The sequence below is a fragment of the Saccopteryx leptura genome, chromosome 9 (genome assembly GCF_036850995.1).
Source record: "Saccopteryx leptura isolate mSacLep1 chromosome 9, mSacLep1_pri_phased_curated, whole genome shotgun sequence".
Taxonomy (NCBI): Eukaryota; Metazoa; Chordata; class Mammalia; order Chiroptera; family Emballonuridae; genus Saccopteryx; species Saccopteryx leptura.
In genome coordinates, this window is record NC_089511.1 from 30,397,312 (window position 1) to 30,419,387 (window position 22,076).

The 22,076-nt window shown below is 44.1% G+C and overlaps 1 protein-coding gene across 1 annotated transcript in view; it reads left to right on the plus strand.

Annotated features, from left to right (window-relative positions):
• Positions 1 to 243: 243 nt before the first annotated feature.
• GAN (gigaxonin) overlaps positions 244 to 22,076 on the plus strand; it is a 70,156-nt gene continuing 48,323 nt past the window's right edge. Inside the window, exon 1 of the mRNA XM_066348396.1 lies at positions 244 to 3,069. Within this exon, the coding sequence (XP_066204493.1) occupies positions 2,903 to 3,069 (167 nt within the window). The 5' untranslated portion in view covers positions 244 to 2,902. The remainder of the gene's footprint in view (positions 3,070 to 22,076) is intronic.

Below are 22,076 nucleotides of genomic sequence, written 5' to 3' on the forward strand. Positions count from 1 at the left end.
GATAACTGGTTACCTAAGGGTGATTCTGTTATTTGAGCTCTTTGTTTTGTTTTGGAACCCCTGACATTTGAAGAGTAGACTAGCATTCCAAGCAATGAATCAATAAGTATTTATCAAATATCTACATGGTGTAGAGGACTTTGTCATATGTATCATTTTTGACCCCAACAACCCAGCTGAGAAAGAAGACAAACAAACTAAACACAGAGACTGCAATTCAGAAACTATTTATTACATGCCTGGTATTTACAAATTTTTAAAATCTTTCCATCCAACATTCACTGGGCACTACCAAGCACTGTGCTTGGCACTGGGAAAATATACAAGCTCACAGATGATATGAATAAAACTCATTACAGTAAGTTTCTTGTCAGAGCAATGTTCAAAGTGAGCAATGTTAAAATACAGCAACAACTTGGAGAAAAGACTGTCAGCTGCTCCCTGGGATACTGAGCAGGTATCCTGGAGAAGAAAAGCTTGATCTGCTATCTTGTTCATCTTACTTCTTATGACATTTTACAACATACACACAAAAAAATAAGAGACTAGTACAATAAATCTCCATGTAACTATCAGCTGGCTTTAGCAATTAGTCACTCACAGCCCTCCATTTTTTTTATTTTATTTTTTTACAGAAATAGAGTCAGAGACAGGGACAGACAGACAGGAACGGAGAGATGAGAAGCATCAATTATTAGTTTTTCGTTGTGCGTTGCGACACCTTAGTTGTTCATTGATTGCTTTCTCATATGTGCCTTGACCGCGGGCCTTCAGCAGACCAAGTAACCCCATTGCTCGAGCCAGTGACCTTGGTTGGGTCCAAGCTGGTGAGCTTTTGCTCAAACCAGATGAGCCCGCGCTCAAGCTGGTGACCTTGGGGTCTTGAACCTGGGTCCTCGGCATCCATTCTCAGGTATTACAATCCATTCATTTCCTACCACTCATGTTCATGGTTGCGGGTGGCTGGAGTCAATCACAGCTGTCCTTCGGGACAACACCAAATTTTTATTGGATAATGCTTAACGTACACAAGTCGTTGTATGGCTCTCACGGAATTACATTTTAAAACATGTGGCGTTCATGCCTCTCTCGGCCAAAAAGGTTCCCGACCCCTGCTCTGACTGAAGGAAAAGACTGACCCAATCCAGTGACACCACATCCTTCCTTATCTGGAATTCTGATCACATTCTTCTGGTCCTTAGTTCTCATAAAATTGCCATTTCTTTAGAAGTTTACGGAACACCTGTTCAAACAAAATGGTAGCTACACTCCACATTCCTACCTGCCCTTAGCAACCTCTGGGGAAACCTCAGACAGTACAAGGCTTGCTCTGAAGGCCAAGCTGACCCAGAGTTGCTTCCTGTCACAACTGAAATTTTGGCTGCTCTAGCTTCTACCCCTTGGGCGTTTTCTATCTGTCTCTGAAAGGTCCCAACATCCATGCAGTTATTCCACCCAGAACATTATCCTGGACTCTTCTTCCCTAACAAGTCTGTTTATTCTTTTAAAGCCATCCATTATTGTCCACCTCCTTCATCACCCTTTGAAGCATCATTCTGCCCTGAACAGCCCCCCACCCCACCCCAATTCTCCACGCAGTGGCTGAGTGATATTTATTTGTTAGATCTGGACAGCGAGGAAACAAACGTTCTGCCACACAATTAAGTAGCCAAATTAAGGAGTCTTTTATTTTAAAGCCAGCGACCGCAAAGGACTATAGTTACCAAATCATGCGACCCCAAACGAACTCAGGGGTTTGCTTTTAAAGGCAAAAGGAAGAAAGGAGAGGGGGCGAGCAACTAACCAAAGCAGTTTTACAGAAGTGAAACAGGCTTTTGTTATCGTTGAGGCAATCTAGGGAAAGAGTGCTCCGCCAAGCGTTTTACAAAAAGCAAGAGAATGTGCTCGGTTATCTTGGCCTTTTACAGAGGTTGTTAAGGCAGCGTCCTGAGGGCTTTTCCAGGATCTAGACATCAGGGTACATTTACAGCTTTTACAGAACTAACATTATGGCTTTTCACAACTCTTTTCATTTACTCACCTGCAAATCTTGCAAAACTTGTTCTATGGTCAGGGTATGGTGTTTCTACATTTCAATTAAACACACACACACACACCTGCTCAAAGCCCTTTAATGGTTCCTAACACAGAAACCAAGACCAACCTCCTTACCATAACCAAGGAGGCCCTGCAGAATTTAAGACCTGCCGCTTCCCTCTGGCTTCATCTGCTACATCTCCTCCCTAGGCCGCAACAAAAACGCCCTTTTCAGGGCCTGTTTTCTCGCATCTTACCTGGGAAACGGTTTTTCGCTCATATGTAATGAAAGCTACACCTACTGAGTCCTTGCTTACATACGTTATCTCACGAGTCCACAACACTAAGAAGTCATCATCTTCATTTCGCAGATGGAGAAATTGAAGATGGCAATGTGCCCACGGTTACACAGCTGGAGGGTGGAAAAGCCTCCGGGGCTCCAGAGGCCACCCGCTTAAACTCATAGCCCCAGCTCGGCCGCACACCCCTACAGCGCCGCAGCCATCACTTAGCGGTGGATAACCCCTGGCTGCGCGGGGGCGGAACCGGAGAGTCCGACAGAGCAAGGAGGATTCTGATTAGTCGTCTCCGGCGACGGCGGGCGAGAGAGGGAGGGAGCGAGGGCGTGAGGGGCGTCGCGGAGAAATGACGTACTGCAGCGGCTCCTTAAAGGTACCGGTCCCTCGCGCCACGGATGGCGCAGGCGCGTTCTGGGGGCTCCGGGTTGTTCACGGATCGCTGAGAGCCTGGCCGAGCGGGCGCGCGCAGGCTGTGCAGACGGGGCGCGCGCCGTACGCGGACGGCTCCAGTGGTCCAGCGAGGAGGGTCGGGAGCGGCACAGGCCGGCTGACCAGCGGGCGCCGCGATGGCGGAGGGTAGCGCCGTGTCGGATCCTCAACACGCCGCGCGCCTGCTGCGAGCGCTCAGCTCTTTCCGCGAGGAGTCCCGCTTCTGCGACGCGCACCTGGTCCTCGACGGGGAGGAGATCCCGGTGCAGAAGAACATCCTAGCGGCGGCCAGCCCGTACATCAGGTGAGGAGGGGGCCGGGCGGGGCTGCGCTGCCCGGAGCCCGAGCCCGAGCCCGGGGGCGGGGCGGCCCGGGCGTGGCGCCAGAGTCCGTGTCCCCACCCCCCCAGCCGCCGGGGTCCCTCTCGGCAGACACCCCTGCTGGGCCCCCTGGACAGCTCCTGTGGCTTCTCTCATCCTCGGGCCGCGCCCCCACGGGACCCTGGCCCCGCTGTAGTTGATCACGGACCCAAGCCGCCGTCCCCCGGCTCTGTACTCCGATTCCCACAGCCCGGCGCTCGCCCGGGCCTCCAATCCGTGGAGGCCCCTCGACGCCGTCCGGGGCCGGCCCGGGACCCGCACCCGAGAGCAGGGCGGGGCGCACGCGAGAAGAGCCGCCCCCTCGGCCGGGCCCAGCCCGTGGATCCCGGCTGAAGTTTGCCAGCGGTTCGCCTTCAAATCGTCTAGTCGGCGGGGCCCGCGGCCGGTAGCGCCCCTCCCGCGGAGACGCCAAACAAACAACCACCCCACCGGGTGTGGGCAGAGGGAAAACCCTACTGTGTTGTGTCTTCTCCTTGGGATAGGTGATCTGACTGACCCTCAAGGCCGAAGTTCTTGTCCAATGTGTCTTTTTCACTCCCTTGTGGGAACTCTGTTTAAAAGAAGGGATGTGCATAATAGACACGTTCAAGTAAACTACCGAATTTTAAAAGACTTACCGTAATTCTCAGGGCGCAGTTACAACTCGAGGACGAGGAGATTTTAACGACTCAGAGCGTTTTAAAACGTCATTGAAACAAAGCTTAACCTGATTTGCCATTCTCAACTAACCTGGTTAAAGTTTGGTGGGATAGTGCTTAAGTGTATCAGATCTTGCAGGGAGCTGTTAACTTTTCTTAAAGCAACTTTCTTGCAAACTGGATTGCTGTTTTAATGAAAGAAGAAAATGCTAACAGCTGGGGAAACTGTCCAGTAAGCTGGTTAAATATAGACTAATAGTCGAGAATGTTATTAGAATTGACAGGTTAGAAAAAGCAAAAGGATATGCACTGCCTGCCTTCTTAGTGCTTTGTCCTAGCAGAACTCTGCGCAGGAACTGCATTTTAACCTTCACATTAGGAGACATTTGTGCTACTCAGGAGCAGTTGTAACTTCCTGGCTCTGTCTTAGGTAAATCAATTTGCACTCTGTGGATTTAAAGGTGGGTGATGGGGGGGAGTCTTTGCTATTAGGGGACTTAGATTGCCAATATGACAGCTCATAGCTGGCAGTTCAGAGGTTTGAGCAATCTCAAATTGAAATCAGTAGGTCAGAGCCTTCCTGGTATCCAGAGTGTTCCCTCTTTGGGGAAATGCTTAGAAAATCTACTCTAGATGCATTATTGTTGTAGTTCTTTTAAGTGACATCTAGCCAGCTTGAAAGAAAATTGCAAATTCCCAAACACATGCTCTCTATTCTCTTCTCATATTTTCTTTTTATCCATAGCACTTACAACTAATATATATCCTGTATTTTATTCATATACCTTGTTGATCCTTCCCAACCACAATGTAAGCTCAGTGAGGCCAGAAATGTGTGTGTGTGTGTGAGTGTGTGTGTGTGGGTGCGTGCGCATTACTTTGTCCCTAGTGGCCAGAAAGAACAGTGCCTAGTGGTTTAGCAAATGTGAATGAGTGCCTGTTTTTCTACCACAGCGGATTGGACATTAGAAGGTTATCTCTGTTATACAGTATTTCCATTTCAGATGCTATTGTCCCTGATTGGAAGGATCATGGGACCTACTTTCTTCTTCCAGCTTTTGCTCTTGCAGCTGTGATTGTTGGTAGATGACTTGGATATCCAGCTCACTAGTCTGATAAATGAGGGATAAAATGTGTCGTTATCTAATTTGACCCACCCTGTTTAGGAATATGTACTAGTGCTTTGAAGATATCACAGGTCTGCACAAAAATCTGTAAAAGGGGGTAGTGTTCACTGCTATATAAGCTGAATTTGGAAAGGTAGAGTACCCACTTGTGACATGGTGGCACACAGTGAGAATATTTAGTTATGAGAAATGCTACTTATTGACAATAGCAGTAATTTAGGTGTGAAATATTACTAATCAAAGTAGCACAGCCAAAAAGGACTTCAGAACTCTAGACCAATTCTGTTAATTTACAAATAAGAAAAGGCATTAGTGACTTGGCTTACGATGGTTACTGATACTTAACCCTTTGAGTAGTGAGTTTTTTTTCATGCTCACTAACTCCCCGGAGTTTTTTTCAAAAACTGAAATTAGTTCCAGTTTTATTAACTTAAAATCATGTTTGTTTGATAACCAATTTATGGAAACAAGAAGAACATACATTTACCTTTTTTTAATGTTACCTTACACATTTTTAAAATAAATTGATCATACTCTGGATGGTCAGGAGGCTTGAGAACGTACATGAACGTTCGTACTGTTGTATCGGAACAGGGAGAAACAAACATCTTGCCACACAATCAATCAATTGGCCAAATTAAGAAATTAAAGAGTCTTTAATTAACCAGCTGCACGGACCACATGGAGACCTAAGTCGTTCAAATTAATGTGGCCAGGAACACAGTTTGGAGCTGACTTTTAAAGGGAAAATTACATGGGCCCTGGCTGGTAATTTGGTTCAGTGGTAGAGCATCGACCTGGCATGCAGGAGTCCCGGGTTCGATTCCCGGCCAGGGCACACAGGAGAAGCGCCCATCTGCTTCTCCACCCCTCCCCCTCTCCTTCCTCTCTGTCTCTCTCTTCCCCTCCCGCAGCCAAGGCTCCATTGGAGCAAAGTTGGCCGAGGCACTTAGGATGGCTCTATGGCCTCTGCCTCAGGTGCTAGAATGGCTCTGGTTGCAAAAGAGCAATGCCCCAGAGGGGCAGAGCATCGCCCCCTGGTGGGCATGCCGGGTAGATCCCGGTCTGGCGCATGCAGGAGTCTGTCTGACTGCCTCCCCATTTCCAACTTCAGAAAAATACAAAAAAATAAATAAATAAAGGGAAAATTACATACTGACTGAGGAATGGGGAGGAGAGGAAGCATAGCAGTAAAACAAAGCAGTGAAACAAGCTTTCTTTTTTTTTTTTTTTTCCATTTTTCTGAAGCTGGAAACAGGGAGAGACAGTCAGACAGACTCCCGCATGCACCCGACCGGGATCCACCCGGCACGCCCACCATGGGGCGAAGCTCTGCCTACCAGGGGGCGATGCTCTGCCCATCCTGGGCGTCGCCATGTTGGGACCAGAGCCACTCTAGCGCCTGAGGCAGAGGCCACAGAGCCATCCCCAGCGCCCGGGCCATTTACTCCAATGGAGCCTTGGCTGCGGGAGGGGAAGAGAGAGACAGAGAGGAAAGCGCGGCGGAGGAGTGGAGAAGCAAATGGGCGCTTCTCCTGTGTGCCCTGGCCAGGAATTGAACCCGGGTCCTCCGCACGCTAGGCCGACGCTCTACCGCTGAGCCAACCGGCCAGGGCTGAAACAAGCTTTCTTACAATGTTTATCTATAGGGTTAATTCAGGGAGAAACATTCTGAAAACACCTGCAACTTTGCAAAGATAGCCCAAGGCCACAGTCTGGGAAACCAGCCTCAAGGCCAGGAATAGGGAGTCTTTTCAGAAAAAGTAAGTTCTGCTGAAAGTCTCTTTGTTTTAGAGAAAGTAAGTTTTTGCCAAAAATTATTCATGTTAAGAGTTTTTCCCACACTTCAGTACTACTCAAACGGTTAATGGTTGAATTAAGATTAGATGCCAAGTTAATGACACCTTGTCTCCTACTCATTTACCATACCAACTTACAGTGTTACTCGTATTTAACTATTCTTTGTGTAAACTCGACTACTAACTGACTTACAAATATGTTATGATTTTAAGGGCTTATTAAGTACTTTCACATACTGTCTTATTTTGGTTTTTATTTTCAACCATCTTGTGATGTAAGTAAGGCAGTTTTTTTGAAGCTTTAGGAATAAACATGGATCAGTTAATTTTTTTTTTCAGTGACTAATTGCTTTAAGTTTTATTTGGCTATTGAAGTGGTAGAATGTTCTTGAAGGAGAGGTTCTTTTAAATTATCAATCTCAAGGCCACTTAAAAGTACTGTGACTAACCTGTATTACTACTTGGAAACAAAGTGCTTAGTAATTTTCTATACGATATTGGTCTTTTATAATACATGTTTTGTTTGAACAGAACTTGAAAGAATTATGTTGTACTCTTATTGATCAATGTCACCCCATTAAATTTAATTTCTAAATAGTAAATAAGAAAAAGAAAAGAATTATGTTGAAACAAAATGAATTTGTATGTTCTAGAATTTGCTGTTTCTTACTTTCCCTTTGAAGCTTAAGCATTTAGGTCTGTGATATCATTAATGTATGGATTGGGTGTTCAAAAGTTTGGTAATCTCTGAAATTATTATAAAAGTCTGAGTTTTGTTTAAAGCCTATATAGTTAGCTTAATTTTATTAACTGTCTTAAGCTTCTGAATTTAAATGGTTTGGAAACAATGTTGTATATTGCTTCTCTATGCAATTCAACTTTGTCAAACCAGCAATTAAAGCAACTCATTTGGCATACCTTCTACTTACTATAGGAATGTCTTTTAACCTAATTTATTGGTTTAATCTTTTTCTGTGCTTTGTCTTTGGTTTAGCATTTGTTTTTTTCCTGATCATCTTATCAATCGTTACCACACTAGAAAGACTTTTCAGTGTAAAAGGAAAAAGCCAGAAGAAAACTCAACTTTAGCAACAAAACCCTAACGATAACCTGAACAAAGAATGGGTAGAATATGTCATGCAGCCTTAGAATACAGATGCTGCAGGGAGTCCGGCAGGACCTTCCATAGTCCATCACCCAGCTCAGCGAGTGGGATGCTACTTTCACAGCACACCCTCTTACCAGCTTTTCCTCATTCTGATCCCTGTGTGACATTTCCCCCTTGGTTTAATGGGAAAACAATCTAAACATAGCTGATGACCTTTAAGAATGACGAAATTGAATTCATGGATGTAATGACCCACAGAATCTTTCCATCCTCAGCAATCCTGAAACCTTCTGGGAAAGGTTCCCTGAGGCTTACAGGAAATTTTCCTTTCTTCTGACTATTGCAAAGTTTGCTGTGCTTCGTGTCTGAGGCTCTTCTGATTCTGGCACAGTCCCACTGATGTGATCTGGGGTTCAGACTCCTTTCTCTCCTGAGCTGTGGCTCTTGGGGAGTAATGTATGTGAAAAGGATTTGGAAATGAATTACTTTGTGATTCTGCAGTAACATTATAGTAACTCTGTACAGGTTCTGATCCTCTATTCACTTTTGAGAATTTCAGGTTTTCTCGGGAATCTGTTGGAACATTAATTTTGTTCAGCTTTTAGTCCCAGAGAGTAACAGAGAGGAGGATTCCCAAGATTTTTGGATCCTTTGATAAGTCAGCCAACAGTACAAGTGGCAAGCCTACCCCCCAACCCCCCATATATATATATTACAGAACACCCGTCTAATGAAGGTGGCGTGGAGACATTGGGCCTAGAATCCAGCCTAGGTCATATTGGACAGCTCTTCTGGGACTTAGTTCCCTCATGTGTAAAGTCAGGTTGGTTGGGCTTCATGAGCAGCAAAACCCCTGTCTAAATTATATGGTTTTAAGCTATTTTCATTTTGTTTTGTGTGTATATGTTGCAGGGAGGGGCAGTGTTTCTGTTCTTTCAGGTTTATTGTATCATTTAAGTTTTGCTATACATTGACATTAAAGCATTTCCTTTGCCCTATCATACAGGCCTTCTTGGTTGATATGCTACATATAAACCCAGCCCTGTGGAGTTATTTTGTAACAAGCATTTATTTTATGCTGCTAATCTGGATGTGTTCCAAGGTCTAATTATTGATGAGCCTGTTTTGCCATTTAAATACACAGTTTGACTCATAGATGATGCTGATGAAACTACTTAAGGAGACTAATATGATCTCTGTAGGAGTCCAAGTTTCATAGTACTATAGAAATTATCATCCTTTCTTCGGGCCCCGGAAAGTTGCCCTGTTGTTCATGGGTAGCAGAGTTCATTAGTAGAGTCTGCTGTGTGAAGAGCATGCTATTGGTCCCCAAGTCCTGTTTCTTCCACTTGTGCTTTGCGTTTATAGTCACCTCGTGTAAATAGCAGCTCCTGAATGATTGTCATAAGGATTTTTTAAATCAGTACAGAGGTCTTTTATCGTTTTACACTTATCATGTCATAAACTCACAGGGAATGGCTTTTGTCGGCTCTCAAAAAGTGTGCTTCTCTGGGCAGAGCAGGCTGGCGCTTCAGTCAAACCTGGACACCTTTCTTTTCCGCTTCCCTCTTTTTCTGATCATTTTCCTTCACACATTTCAGGAAGCTTCCTTGGCTCTTCAAGTACTTAATAGGCTCAATACGTATATAAATTCTCTTGGCAAGAATCTTAACTGTTTACAACAATGCCCACTGCATGCTGGGTGATGTAGACTCTGCCAGTTTTGCCATGGTAACATTTGTGGGCATTTTGTTTTCAACAGTGTCCATTTCCTTGCTGTCTACAATGTCACCTTTCATGTAGATTCGTATGTATGTGGCCAGAGGAACAACTCCAAGTTTTCTGAAAGGCCTAGAGAATATACAGCCAATGCCTTCTCCTCTCTCCCTTTGTGTTGGTCATTTTTTGCAAATTACTGGAAAATGGTGGTTCTGGCCAAAGGTAATTGTCAAGGGATTTTGAATAGCAGTTGTAACCTGGTAAGTTTCCTGGTGCTCAGGGGTTCAGGTAGAAGCTCCAGGTTCTGAGACCCGTACTGAATCCTGAGCATCTTTAAAATCAAATTGACTAGTCCTGGCCGGGTGGCTGTGTTGGTTAGCGGGTTGGACTAAGCTCAGAGGTGGCCAGTTCAGTCCCTGATCAGGACACATACAGGAGCAGATCCGTGTTCCTGTTTCTCTCTCCCCACCCCATGCTCTAAAATCAATTTTAAAATCAAATTGACTGTATCTGTTTCTTGCTGTACTCTTACAGTGATGAGAAATAAGTTGGGTCTGAATGTCTTTTAATGGATCTGAGCCCTGCCTGTTTTTTGTCCAACTGCTTAAAAAGATGAAATCTATCCCGAAGGGTTTACACTGTCATGGTTGACAGTGATGCTTTTTTCTCTCCCCTCCCCTCCTCACTCCTCCCTTTCCTTTTTAGTATTTGCAGTTGGGTTTGATTAAACCCTGTTCTTATGTGGATTTTTCAAAAGTGATATTAAAGTAAAGTGAAGTGTAGAATGTTTAGATTTATTGTTGAACTTTCCTAAGGATTAAGGATTATTTTGAGTAATAGTAATATGACAGAAATGATACCTACCTCTAATGAATACTAACTGATAAGTCCTCAGTCTTATACCTACGCCCTTAGACTTCTACCTCTTCTTATGTCTGTATTTTCCCCTGCAAGTCCTCTTAAGTGCTCTGAGAGTAATTTTTATTATATAACATACAGCAGGGGTCGGGAACCTATGGCTCACAAGCTAGATGTGGCTCTTTAGATGGCTGCATCTGGCTCGCAGACAAATCTTTAATAAAAAAAATAACGTTAAAAATATTAAACAGGCCCTGGCTGGTTGCCTCAGTGGTAGAGCGTCGGCCTAGCGTGCAGGAATCCCGGGTTCGATTCCCAGGATCAAACAACGCACACAGGAGAAGCGCCCATCTGCTTCTCCACCCCCATCCCCTCCTTCCTCTCTGTCTCTCTCTTCCCCTCCCACAGCCGAGGCTCCATTGGAGCAAAGTTGGCCCGGGTGCTGAGGATGGCTCTGTGGCCTCTGCCTCAGGTGCTAGAATGGCTCTGGTCGCAACAGAGCAACACCCCAGATGGGCAGAGCATCACCCCCTGGTGGGCATGCCGGGTGGATCCCGGTCGGGCGCATGCGGGAGTCTGCCTGACTGCCTCCCCGTTTCCAACTTCAGAAAAATACAAAAAATAAATAAATAAATAAATAAATAAATTGTGTGTATATATATATAAAAACATTCTCAGGTATTACAGTCCATTCATTTCCTACCGCTCATGTTCATGGTTGTGGGTGGCTGGAGCCAATCACAGCTGTCCTCCGGGACAACACCAAATTTTTATTGGATAATGTGTAACATACACGGGTCGTTGTATGGCGCTCACGGAATTACATTTTAAAATATGTGGCATTCATGGCTCTCTCAGCCAAAAAGGTTCCCAACCCCTGACTTACAGAGTCAAGGAGAGTGCTTTTCCACATAGAAACGCTGGCTCTTTGGATTTACATTTTCAAAATGTAGACTGTCAATTACAAAACTACTTTATCCACTATTTTTTGTTTTTTTCAGCACTTTATATATTTTTTTATTTTAGTGGGGTGATATTAATAAATCAGGGTACATATGTTCAAAGAAAACATCTTCAGGTTATCTTGTCATTCAATTATGTTGCATACCCATTGTTTAACTGTTAATCAGTTTGTCTCATGATAGCAGAGTGAGACTTAAAATCTATTTATAATCTATAAAGAAGGCATAATTAGGACAAATAAGGAGTCATTTGGCTTGTGAGTATCATGCTTAAGTCTTTTAGAGAGCTGTATCAACCTTCCGAAGGATACATGCCTATCATTTTGTGCACTAAGCTTTAATAGAAATGAGTAATTTGTAAGTTAGAACTCCAGGTTAAGGGTGGAGATGCAGGGGTTTTGGGTGTGACAAGTGGCAGACTGGTTGCAACCTTGACTTTGAGTGCTTCCCATGGGCTCGTTGCCTCCTAAAACATGAATCCAAATAAGGAAGAAATCAAAGGCTCAGGTAAAGGCGACAGCTATAACTCTATGGAGGGTAAAGGTCGAGTGTCCACCTAAATGCCCTTCAGGGCCCAGCCAGAGCTCTTGACCCCTGTGCTCAGAAAAACAGACTGAAGTCTTTTAAGTATTTATTAGCAAAGAACAACTTAGCCATAAAATGATGAGCTAATGTTTGCTGCTTCCATTTCTCTTTGGGAATTAATTATAATATTTTTTTCCTCTATTCAGACATATTAGAAAATAGAATACTTAGGGGAAATACTATCTTGGTGAAATATTTTGATAGATAAAAGAGTTAGCCCTCAAGCAACAAAGGATATATCATAAGTGAAAGACAGAAGGACTGATTTTTAAAGATAAATTGTTGAGTAATTGCATATAGAGCAATAAACTGTCCCATGCCTTCCTTTTTAATGTACTGATTGCTTACAGGTATTTTGTGATTCTCTCAACTATTAAGTATTGTTTTAAATCTTTATAGGAACAATGTTAAAGACCACTTGGTGGTTGTGATTTTTATGTTAACATGGTAAAGTGAGTAGAATTATTGTGAACACAGTTTTGTGTCAGTCGGTTCCTGAACTGGAAGAAACCCCCCATTGAGGATGTGACGTGTGTTTGGTATGAGTCTCTTCGAACATGCAGAGCACATTCCTTCCCTGGAGATAGCCGCCAGTTTGAGTCAAGTAGGGTCGTGAGAGTGGTGAGAATCCCTGGAAAGGACGGTCACTGATCATTGTTTTTATTCTCCCCCTGCCATCGCCCACTTCTGCGTCAGGGGTGGAACTGGAAGCCACTGGGCCCATCCATGGTCTTCCTGCCTCGCCTTCCTTTTGGTTGGTATAAGGAAGTTTCCCACTGACCTCCAGCTTCCCCTACACCAAACCTGGTGTGGGAACTCTGCACTTACCTAGCAAATTAAGGACTTCTCTTTGGCTGTGGTTTTTGTTTGCTTGCTTTTTTATTTTGTTGCCTCACTCCTTAAGTATACTGTCTTGTGTGAGCAGAGCTACCAACTTTGTCCCCTGCCTGGAAATGATAATCCCTGTTGGCAGGGAGGGAGTGAAATTCCCATTTTTTTATCACCTGCAGTGGAGCAGGGACAGGAGTGGCTCTGCTTCCTTTGTTTACCATCTTCTTTCCTGTTGATGGAAAAGGGTTTAGGGAAATATTCCCCACTGTCACAGCTGTTACTACATTCTTTAGAAATGTCATCACTTCTCCCGGGGTTGTGCTTACCATTAATAAACTACAGTTCAAGAATTAGCATTATCTAAAAGTATTGATGTGTACTGTGTATTAATTAATCACAGATGCAGTTCCCTGTAAAGGTACTTTATGTGATTAGTATTGATGAGGGGCCTGATTATAGGTTTTCATTCAACAAATACACAGGAGATACCCAGTATCAGCAACAGTAGGTGCTGGGGCGACTGTGGTGACAAGACAGATAAGAAGCTTACATTTCAGTAGTTTATGGAGCAAGCCTTCCAAGACTCCATATTCGGTTTTCTCCCACTAATCGTGTCAGAGCTGAGACCGGGGAGACCTAAATCACTCAACTTATTTGTTCTACCTCTATGGGGTAGGAAAGGAAATAAACATAAACCAAATGGTTCTAAAATTATTTTTGATGTCCATGTAATTTTTCAATAGTGAATATCCTAGTGTTGCATAGTAGTATCAGAATTTCAAGACCGGGGAAAGAATAGATAGATTAACTTTATCTTTGGAGTAGACACTCTGAAAGTCTGCTCTAAAAGTATATTTGAAGGATTTATCTGCTCATTCACTGCTATTTTAGTAACTCCAGTTAATCACATGTACAGAAACAACTTTTTTAAAGTAGAGAACATATATTCTTGATGAAGGTTCCCTAATGTGCTTGTTCATTCACTAGACTTCTGCATTGGGCGGAAGGGCTCTGGCATGCATGGAATCCCACTGTGGGGGCCGACTCGGGGAGAGTTCGGTAACAGGCATGTCAGGGATAGACGGGGCTGCTGCTGAGGACTGTGAGAAGCGCGCACCACGCAAAGGAAATGCCATTTCAGCTGGGATCTAAAGAGGAGGAGCAGGACTGGTGGGGGACAGGGGGGAGAGGGAGGGACAGGAAAGCAGGACAGGATGGTGAACAGTAGGTAGAGTGGCGTGAAACAGGAGTAGAGGGGAGGGCAGGGTCCTGGCACCCTGAGTTTAGGTGGCCTCGCACTGCTCCCCAGTGAGATCTCATCTTTCGTGTAACATCTCCGAGTTATTGAATGTGTATTGGGAGCTGGCGAGGTGTGTGAGAGGGACCCAGAAAAGTCTCTCAACTTAGTTTAGTCCTCGTGAGAGAGTTTAAGTCTTAGTTTAAAGGTTATGGATAGGTATTGCTGGGTTTTAAGGAGAAGGTGTAGTCTTACTAGGAGGGTGCCACAGTTGGTTGGACAGGACATAGGATGCCTTGGATGAAGGTGCGTCAGTGGAGTTGAGGTGAAGTGGCTGGATCAGAGATGTTGGACTTGTCAGTGAGAAAAAGGAAAGACCAAGAAGAGATCACTTACTTATTATCACCAGTAAACAATGCTTGTCATCACTTACTGGGAGTATTGAATTAGGGACAGTGTAAAAGATTCTGTAAGCCCTGGCCAGTTGGCTCAGCGGTAGAGCGTCGGCCTGGCGTGCGGGGGACCCAGGTTCGATTCCCGGCCAGGGCACATAGGAGAAGCGCCCATTTGCTTCTCCACCCCCTTCCCCTCCTTCCTCTCTGTCTCTCTCTTCCCCTCCCACAGCCGAGGCTCCATTGGAGCAAAGATGGCCCGGGCGCTGGGGATGGCTCCTTGGCCTCTGCCCCAGGCACTAGAGTGGCTCTGGTCGCGGCAGAGCATCGCCCCTGGTGGGCGTGCCGGGTGGATCCCGGTCGGGCGCATGCGGGAGTCTGTCTGACTGTTTCTCCCCGTTTCCAGCTTCAGAAAAATACAAAAAAAAAAAAAAAAGATTCTGTAAACTGTAGAACCTGTTCTCAAAGTTTAGAGTTTAGTTGTGAAAAAACAGAATGGAATAAAAGCTATTTTAATTGTATAGATGTCTAGCAATGGGAGGCCTGAGGAGGAAGAACTACTTGTGTAATTGCATAAGCTTTCAAGGGAGGAAACTATTTGAACAAGACCTTGGAGAGGAGCAGTATGGGGCAGCGGTGGAGGGTAAAGAGAGGGGCACAGAGGAGCATTCAGGTAGAACGCAGGTGTAAGTGCAGGAACAGAAGGCGTGCACTCAGGGTTTTAGGTACCCTGAAGGGCCTAGAGGCTTGGATAGGAATGGTGGAGAATGTGGATGGACAGGCAGGTAAGAACAGGATTCTAGAGTGCCCAATTAGTTTAGATTGATTTTTATTCAATTATGAAACAATGGTACTTATAATATGAATGGAGCTGTACTTTAAGAAGGTAACTTGTTTGTTCTGAGGACTGAAGTTGCTGACTGATGCAGATTAGCACAGCATGGCAAAATCCAATAGCTGATGTCAGGGATTAGGGAAGAAAGCAGCTGGCTGCTACTTGAACATGAAGAAGAAGGAAGAGATAACAAGTTTTGAGCCTGGCTGTTTAAGAAAAGGGGGAAGATAATCTGTCTTTGATGTGTTAAATTTGAGATGACAGTTGCTGTATAAGCACCTTAATTATACTCTCCTAGTTCTTGAAAATTCTACGCAGTCCTTCATATATCTCTGAATGTGGGTTTTTGTTTTTGCATGTGTTTCTTCCCTCTGCCTTTTTTTTTTTCCCTACAGAGACAAAGTGAGATTCAGAGAGAAGGATAGATAGAGACAGACAGACAGGGGATGGAGAGAGATGAGAAGCATCAATCATCAGTTTTTCGTTGTGACACCCTAGTTGTTCATTGATTGCTTTCTCATGTGCCCTGACTGCGGGCCTTCAGCAGACCGAGTAACCCCTTGCTCGAGCCAGTGATCTTGGGTCCAAGCTGGTGAGCTCTGCTCAAACCAGATGAGCCCACGCTCAAGCTGGCGACCTCGGGGTCTTGAACCTGGGGCCTCCGCATCCCAGTCCGACGCTCTATCCACCGCGCCACCTCCTGGTCAGGCCCCTCTGCTTTTCTTGACCTCCTGCTTTTTCTGGCCAATCAATTTATATTTATTTTTCAGGATCTTGTTCCAGTATCCCTTCTTTGTCACATTTTCCCAATTCTATGAAACAGTCACTCCTTCCCACAGTCTCCGTCAGTGTATTGTGTGCCTTCAGTTCACCTCCGGTGTTGCATGGATCAGCCTTCTATTCAGGGAGGAGAAACAGAACAGACAGATGGACTGGGTTCTTTTAAAGCCCTCATCTTTTATATCTAGGGCCAGAGGCACTAAGTCCATTAGCTCCATTAGTGGAATAAGAGAGTTGAGTTGACTGCAGTCTGCAAGTACTGATGTACAAGATCAGAGTTCAGGATGTTGTGTGCACAGTGCTTTCTAATAGGATCAGTCTTTTTGCTATAACATTTTCTTATGTGGCTCCATATTGCTGTTCCATATAAGGGACAAAATCATCTGACAGCAGAGTTTAACCTACAAGAGAGTCTTCAGTTTTGAAATGTTTTAGATGGCACAGTCAGCTCCCAGAAAGCTCATTTCTGGTGCCAAGAAACCTGGGAGAAGAAGGCACCAAATTCTTTATTCAGAAGTAGTAGCTCCAGTGAGAGCTTTTGTTACAACATGACTAAAGAATTTGTTGAAGCATTTATTCCCTTGACAACACTTTGGAAAGCATTTTTCAGCTCGAAGTTGTTTGGAAAAGTTTATAACAGTAGATTATAAATTGAGGTGCCAGAAGCAAAAAGGTGGTTTTAAGATTGAGTTTAAAGATGCTAGTGAAGTTTAGACAGAAGCTGCTCTCATTTATTAAAGGGAACCGAAAGGGGGTGCGTTTCAGCAGTAGTTTCTTTGTTTTTTTCTTTCATTTTGGGGTTTTATTTTCCCTACTCCCACTATCTCCTTTTTTCAAAAGAAGAAAGAGACAGGTTTCTTAACTTTCACTCAGTACTTTGATTTGGCTATTTTGAAAGGATGAATTCAAAGACAACAATCCATTTACGTAAATTCTTACCTTTTCTGTGAATTTATTCAGGAACTCTCCTGTCTCTGCCTTTGGGAAGGCCTAACCCTTTCTTAAAACTCTTAACATTGGGAAGGAGAGGCCAGAAAGTGAATAGAAATGCGGACCTTCCTCTGCAATACGGAGTTTCTACAGTATTTCATGCCATTTGTAGAGAGCAGCAGAAAAGACCCAAATGGGCCAGTTTTTAATTAGAAAGGGGAAGCCTTGTAAGAGTGCCCCAAATCAAAGGGACTCACTCTCCAGGTCATCACTGGCATGGAACCTCGAGGTTATAGAAGGAGCCTCTTCTAATGTCATCGAAAAATCATACTGAAGTAGAAAATCTGGAACTGTTTGACAGGTCGAGGCACGAATGTCTGTCTTTTATGTGTATTTCCAAAAGGTCAGGGTGTGACCAGAACAAGGAACCAGGCTTGTTTCATTCTAGAAGAATTTTTTGCTTCACAAGTTGCTGCATCATGATTCTGTCTTTGAACTCATCTTAAGATTTTTAACATGCATCTTTGGACCTTGTCTTTTAAGACATAAATTTTATTGGCTGCTTTACTTTAAAAATTAAAAGAACTAGATTTAAATTTTAAGAATCTGTTATTTTACATAAAAGTTATGGAAAATCACAGGAGATTTTATTTATATCTCTCTAAATTAATTTGATTCTGAACAGTATACTTAATATATTGTTATAGTTGTTTTGAGATCTAAATACACATTATTTATAGTTCATTTTTTACTTAAAGTCATTTCCTATTCCTCTTATATTATATCTCAGTGTAATGCCCATAATCATTTTTAGTAGCTATTTGTTATTACATCATATTGCTGTTTCATATAATTTGCTTCATCATTCCCTGATTTGATATTTTAATTTCCAGTTCTCTTTTATTCTGAAACAAATTTAAAAAAAGCTTTGGGGCTTTTTTTCCTTTGTATTTTTTGTGGATTTTGGTAAACCAACTTTGAGGACTATGTCCCTGGTATATCTGGTTCTGAAGATAGAAACTGGTTTGTCCTTGTTATATGAGATCAGATTATTGTCCAGGAAGACATATCATGTAAAAGTTATAAAAAGATAAGTGGCATCTAAAAATCATACCTGAGTAGAAAATCTGGAATTGGCAGCATATATCTGACATTCTGCATTTTTTTTAGGTGAGAGGAGGGGAAATAGCCAGACTCCCACAAGTGCCCTGACCAGGATCCACCAGACAACCTCATCTAGAGCTGATGTTCAAGTACTGAGCTATTTTTAGTGCCAGAGGCCAACACTCAAACCAATCGAGCCATGAGCTGCAGGAGGAGAAGAGGGAGAGAAAGAGAGGAAGGGTGGGGAGAAGTAAATGGTCTCTTCTCCTGTGTACCCTGACCAGGAATCAAACCTGGGATGTCCATACACTGGGCCAACTCTCTAACCACTGAGCCCTGGCCAGGGCCATGTTTTTTCCTTAGATCTGTCACCATGCCTTGTCACTTTAGCAAGTGGTTTCTCAAAATTATTATTTTTAACATCTGTTAGACTGGATTTTAAAATGTATGTTTGCTGGCTAACACCCTTTGCTGGTCTCAGCCCACCTGCACCCATGCGTTTTTAAAATAAATTTTCTTTTTGGAAAAATAAAAAAATCATTTAGAGCAGGTTGGCAAACTTGTTCAGTAAAAGGGTCAGACATATTTTAGGCTTTACAGGCTACACATGGTCTCTATCATACATTCTTCTTTATTTTGGTTTTAACAACTCTTTACAAATACAAAGAGTATTTTTAGTTCAAAGGTCATACAAAAACAGGCTGTGGGTAGCTTATCCACCACTGATCTAGAGTATTAGATTTTTTAAATTTTGTTCATAAAAACTGTAACTCTGAAGGTCAACTTTAATGCTGTTTAAATGTCAGTACTGGTGGGCATGCTGTCTTCTGCAGAGCAGGAAGTGACAGTCTGGCTGATTCTTCCCGGCCCTCCCTCCCCAGCTTTCCACCCATCTTCTCCTTTTTCTTCTAGGACGTACAATCTCATCCTTCTCCTTTAGTTTTTTTTCCTTCTCTCAACAATATGCTTAAGACTTTTTTTTTTTTTTTTTTTTTAAACAGGGACAGAGAGAGAGTCAGATAGAGGGATAGATAGGGACAGACAGACAGGAACGGAGAGAGATGAGAAGCATCAATCATCAGTTTTTCGTTGTGACACTGTAGTTGTTCATTGATTGCTTTCTCATATGTGCCATGACCGCGGACCTTCAGCAGATTGAGTAACCCCCCCACCCCGCTCGAGCCAGTGACCTTGGGTCCATGCTAGTGAACTTTTTGCTCAAACCAGATGAGCCTGCGCTCAAGCTGGCAACCCCGGGGTCTCGAACCTGGGTCCTTCCGCATCCCAGTGGGACGCTCTATCCACTGCACCACCGCCTGGTCAGGCAAGACTTTTTTAAAAAAAAAAAGCACGTGTGCACACGAATGAGAGAGAAAGAGAGGGGGAAAGACAGACAGGAAACAAGAGAGATGAGAAGCATCAATTCTTCGTTGCAGCACATTAGTTGTTCATCGATTGCTTTCTCATATGTGCCGTGACCGGAGGGCTCCAGCGGAGTCAAGCCGGCAACCTTGGCTTCAAGCTGGCAACCTTTGGGCTCAAGCCAGCCACCATAAGGTCATGTCTATGATTGATCCCATGCTCAGGCCGAGGACCTCAGGTTTTGAACCTGGGTCCTCTGCATCCCAGTCTGATGCTCTATCCACTGCACCACCACCTGGTCAGGCTGCTTAAGCCTTTTCCAGTGCCTGGTATATAGGACATGTGCAAAGGTTGAATGAATGCATCTGTTAAAAGCAAACAAACTGTGTCCTTTTCTAACAAGTGCACAGTTTCCTTTGCTAGCAAGATTCTTGCAAGAAGCATGTTTATCTTGTACATAGTCTTCTGTTTTTTCCTTCACTCTGCGCTTAGACTCCTATCTTATTACTCTTCTTAAAATAATTGCTAAGTATAATCACCAAACCAACTGAAAACTTTTAAGTGTTTGTCTTACTGGACCTGTCTGCTGTATTTGTCACTCTTGGTCATTTTTTTAACACTTGGCCTCTCAGGGCTTCTCTGACACCTTTGACCCATTTCCCCTGCAGTCTGCTTTTCTGGCTCTCCTCCCTGTCTGTCACTATACTCGATGTAGCACAAGATTCTGTCCTTCCGCTCTGCTCTCTCCATGGCAGTCTCGTACACTCCAAAGATGCCTCTGCCTGTGCTCTCTCTCTCCTGAGCCCAGGCCTGTGCATCCATCAGCCTGCTACACTCGTGGCCACCCCAAACTCAGACAAGGCCTTCTCCCTCTGCCCGCAAGTACAGTAGGTTGTCCTTCATGTACTGTGCAGGGTAATTTGCTGCCAGACTCCCCAGGAGAAACGTGGGAGTTCTTGGGGATGCCACCTCTTCCTTCACTCCTCAGCATTTCATTGGTGCCGAGACCTATCATTCACACCCTCAGCTCTCTGGAATCTGTCTCTTCTTCTCCATTGCCACTGCTCATATTCTAGCTCTTATTAATTCTGAATTTTTTTTTTTTTTTTTTTGTATTTTTCCGAAGCTAGAAACGGAGAGACAGTCAGACAGACTTCCGCATGCGCCCGACCGGGATCCACCTGGCACGCCCACCAGGGGGCGACGCTCTGCTCACCAGGGGGCGATGCTCTGCCCCTCCGGGGCGTCACTCTGTCGCGACCAGAGCCACTCTAGCGCCTGGGGCAGAGGCCAAGGAGCCATCCCCAGCGCCCGGGCCATCTTTGCTCCAATGGAGCCTTGGCTGTGGGAGGGGAAGAGAGAGACAGAGAGGAAGGAGAGGGTGAGGGGTGGAGAAGCAGATGGGCGCTTCTCCTGTGTGCCCTGGCTGGGAATCGAACCCGGGACTCCTGCACGCCAGGCCGACGCTCTACCACTGAGCCAACCAGCCAGGGCTAGTTCTGAATTATGATAGGATCTCTTACTGGTTTGTCTGCCTCCATGTTCTGTTCCACACTGCTGCTGCCAGAGTGATGTTTGAAGTATGTAATTACGATAGATGATGTTTAAAACTCTGAAGTCTTTGGAGACGTGGTTGACTCAGGCACTGGGGTGGAAAAAATACACCACGGACCTTAAGTATTTGTACCAGAAAGTGAGGAGGTGCTTGAAAGAAGATCGAGATTTTTTGGAAGAACATAGGCACCTATCTGAAAGTACTTCTAGTGACCAAACCTGCAATTATTATTGTTTATTTTATTTTATTTTTTAATTTTAGTGAAAGGAGGGGAGGTAGAAACCGACTGCCTCCCGCATGTGCCCCAACTGGGATCTACCCAGCAAACCCACAAGGGGGCGATGCTCTGCCCATCTGGAGCCCTTGCTCCATTGCAGCTGGAGCCATTTATTAGCACCTGAGGTGGAGGCCATGGAGCCATCCTCAGTGCCTGGGCCAACTTGCTCTAATCAAGCCATGGCTACAGGAGGGGAGGAGAAGAGAGAGACAGAAGCAAGAGGGAGAGGGGTGGAGACGCTGATGGGCGCTTCTCCTGTGTGCCCGAGCCAGCACTCTACCACTGAGCAAACCGGCCAGAGCCCAAACCTGCAATTATTTGAACAAGAAAATGAGTCACAATACATTGCCTTATAATCCATGGAATAAAATAACCATTCATGTGTCTATGGATGAATAAATGAAGGATAAATAAAGAAATAAATAGGGTTGAAGAGATAGCTCTTTCTTATAGAAGAATTTCAATTAATAAATGTAGAAGGAATAAGAGAGTAGAAAATCATTCTTTGAACACCATAGTAATAATTGTTACAGGCAAGGTCCACTAGTGGATACTAAAATTATTAAGCCAGAGTGTGAGGAGAAAAAGGATATTTGTATATTTTCAAATTATCGCCTCATATATTTATTTGTAACAGGGAAATAGTAAGTTTAACTTTGTAATGGAGAAACCTGACAGACATTACCATAGCCAAATAGCCAAGGTTAACATCACCAGTAATAATACGTGTTGACATCATGTTCTCCCTAGTATGGTGTGCAACAGGGCATGACAGCTCTTCTGTATTGTTTCTGCCCAAAATGCATCAGCTCTAAGTATTATATAAGGAATT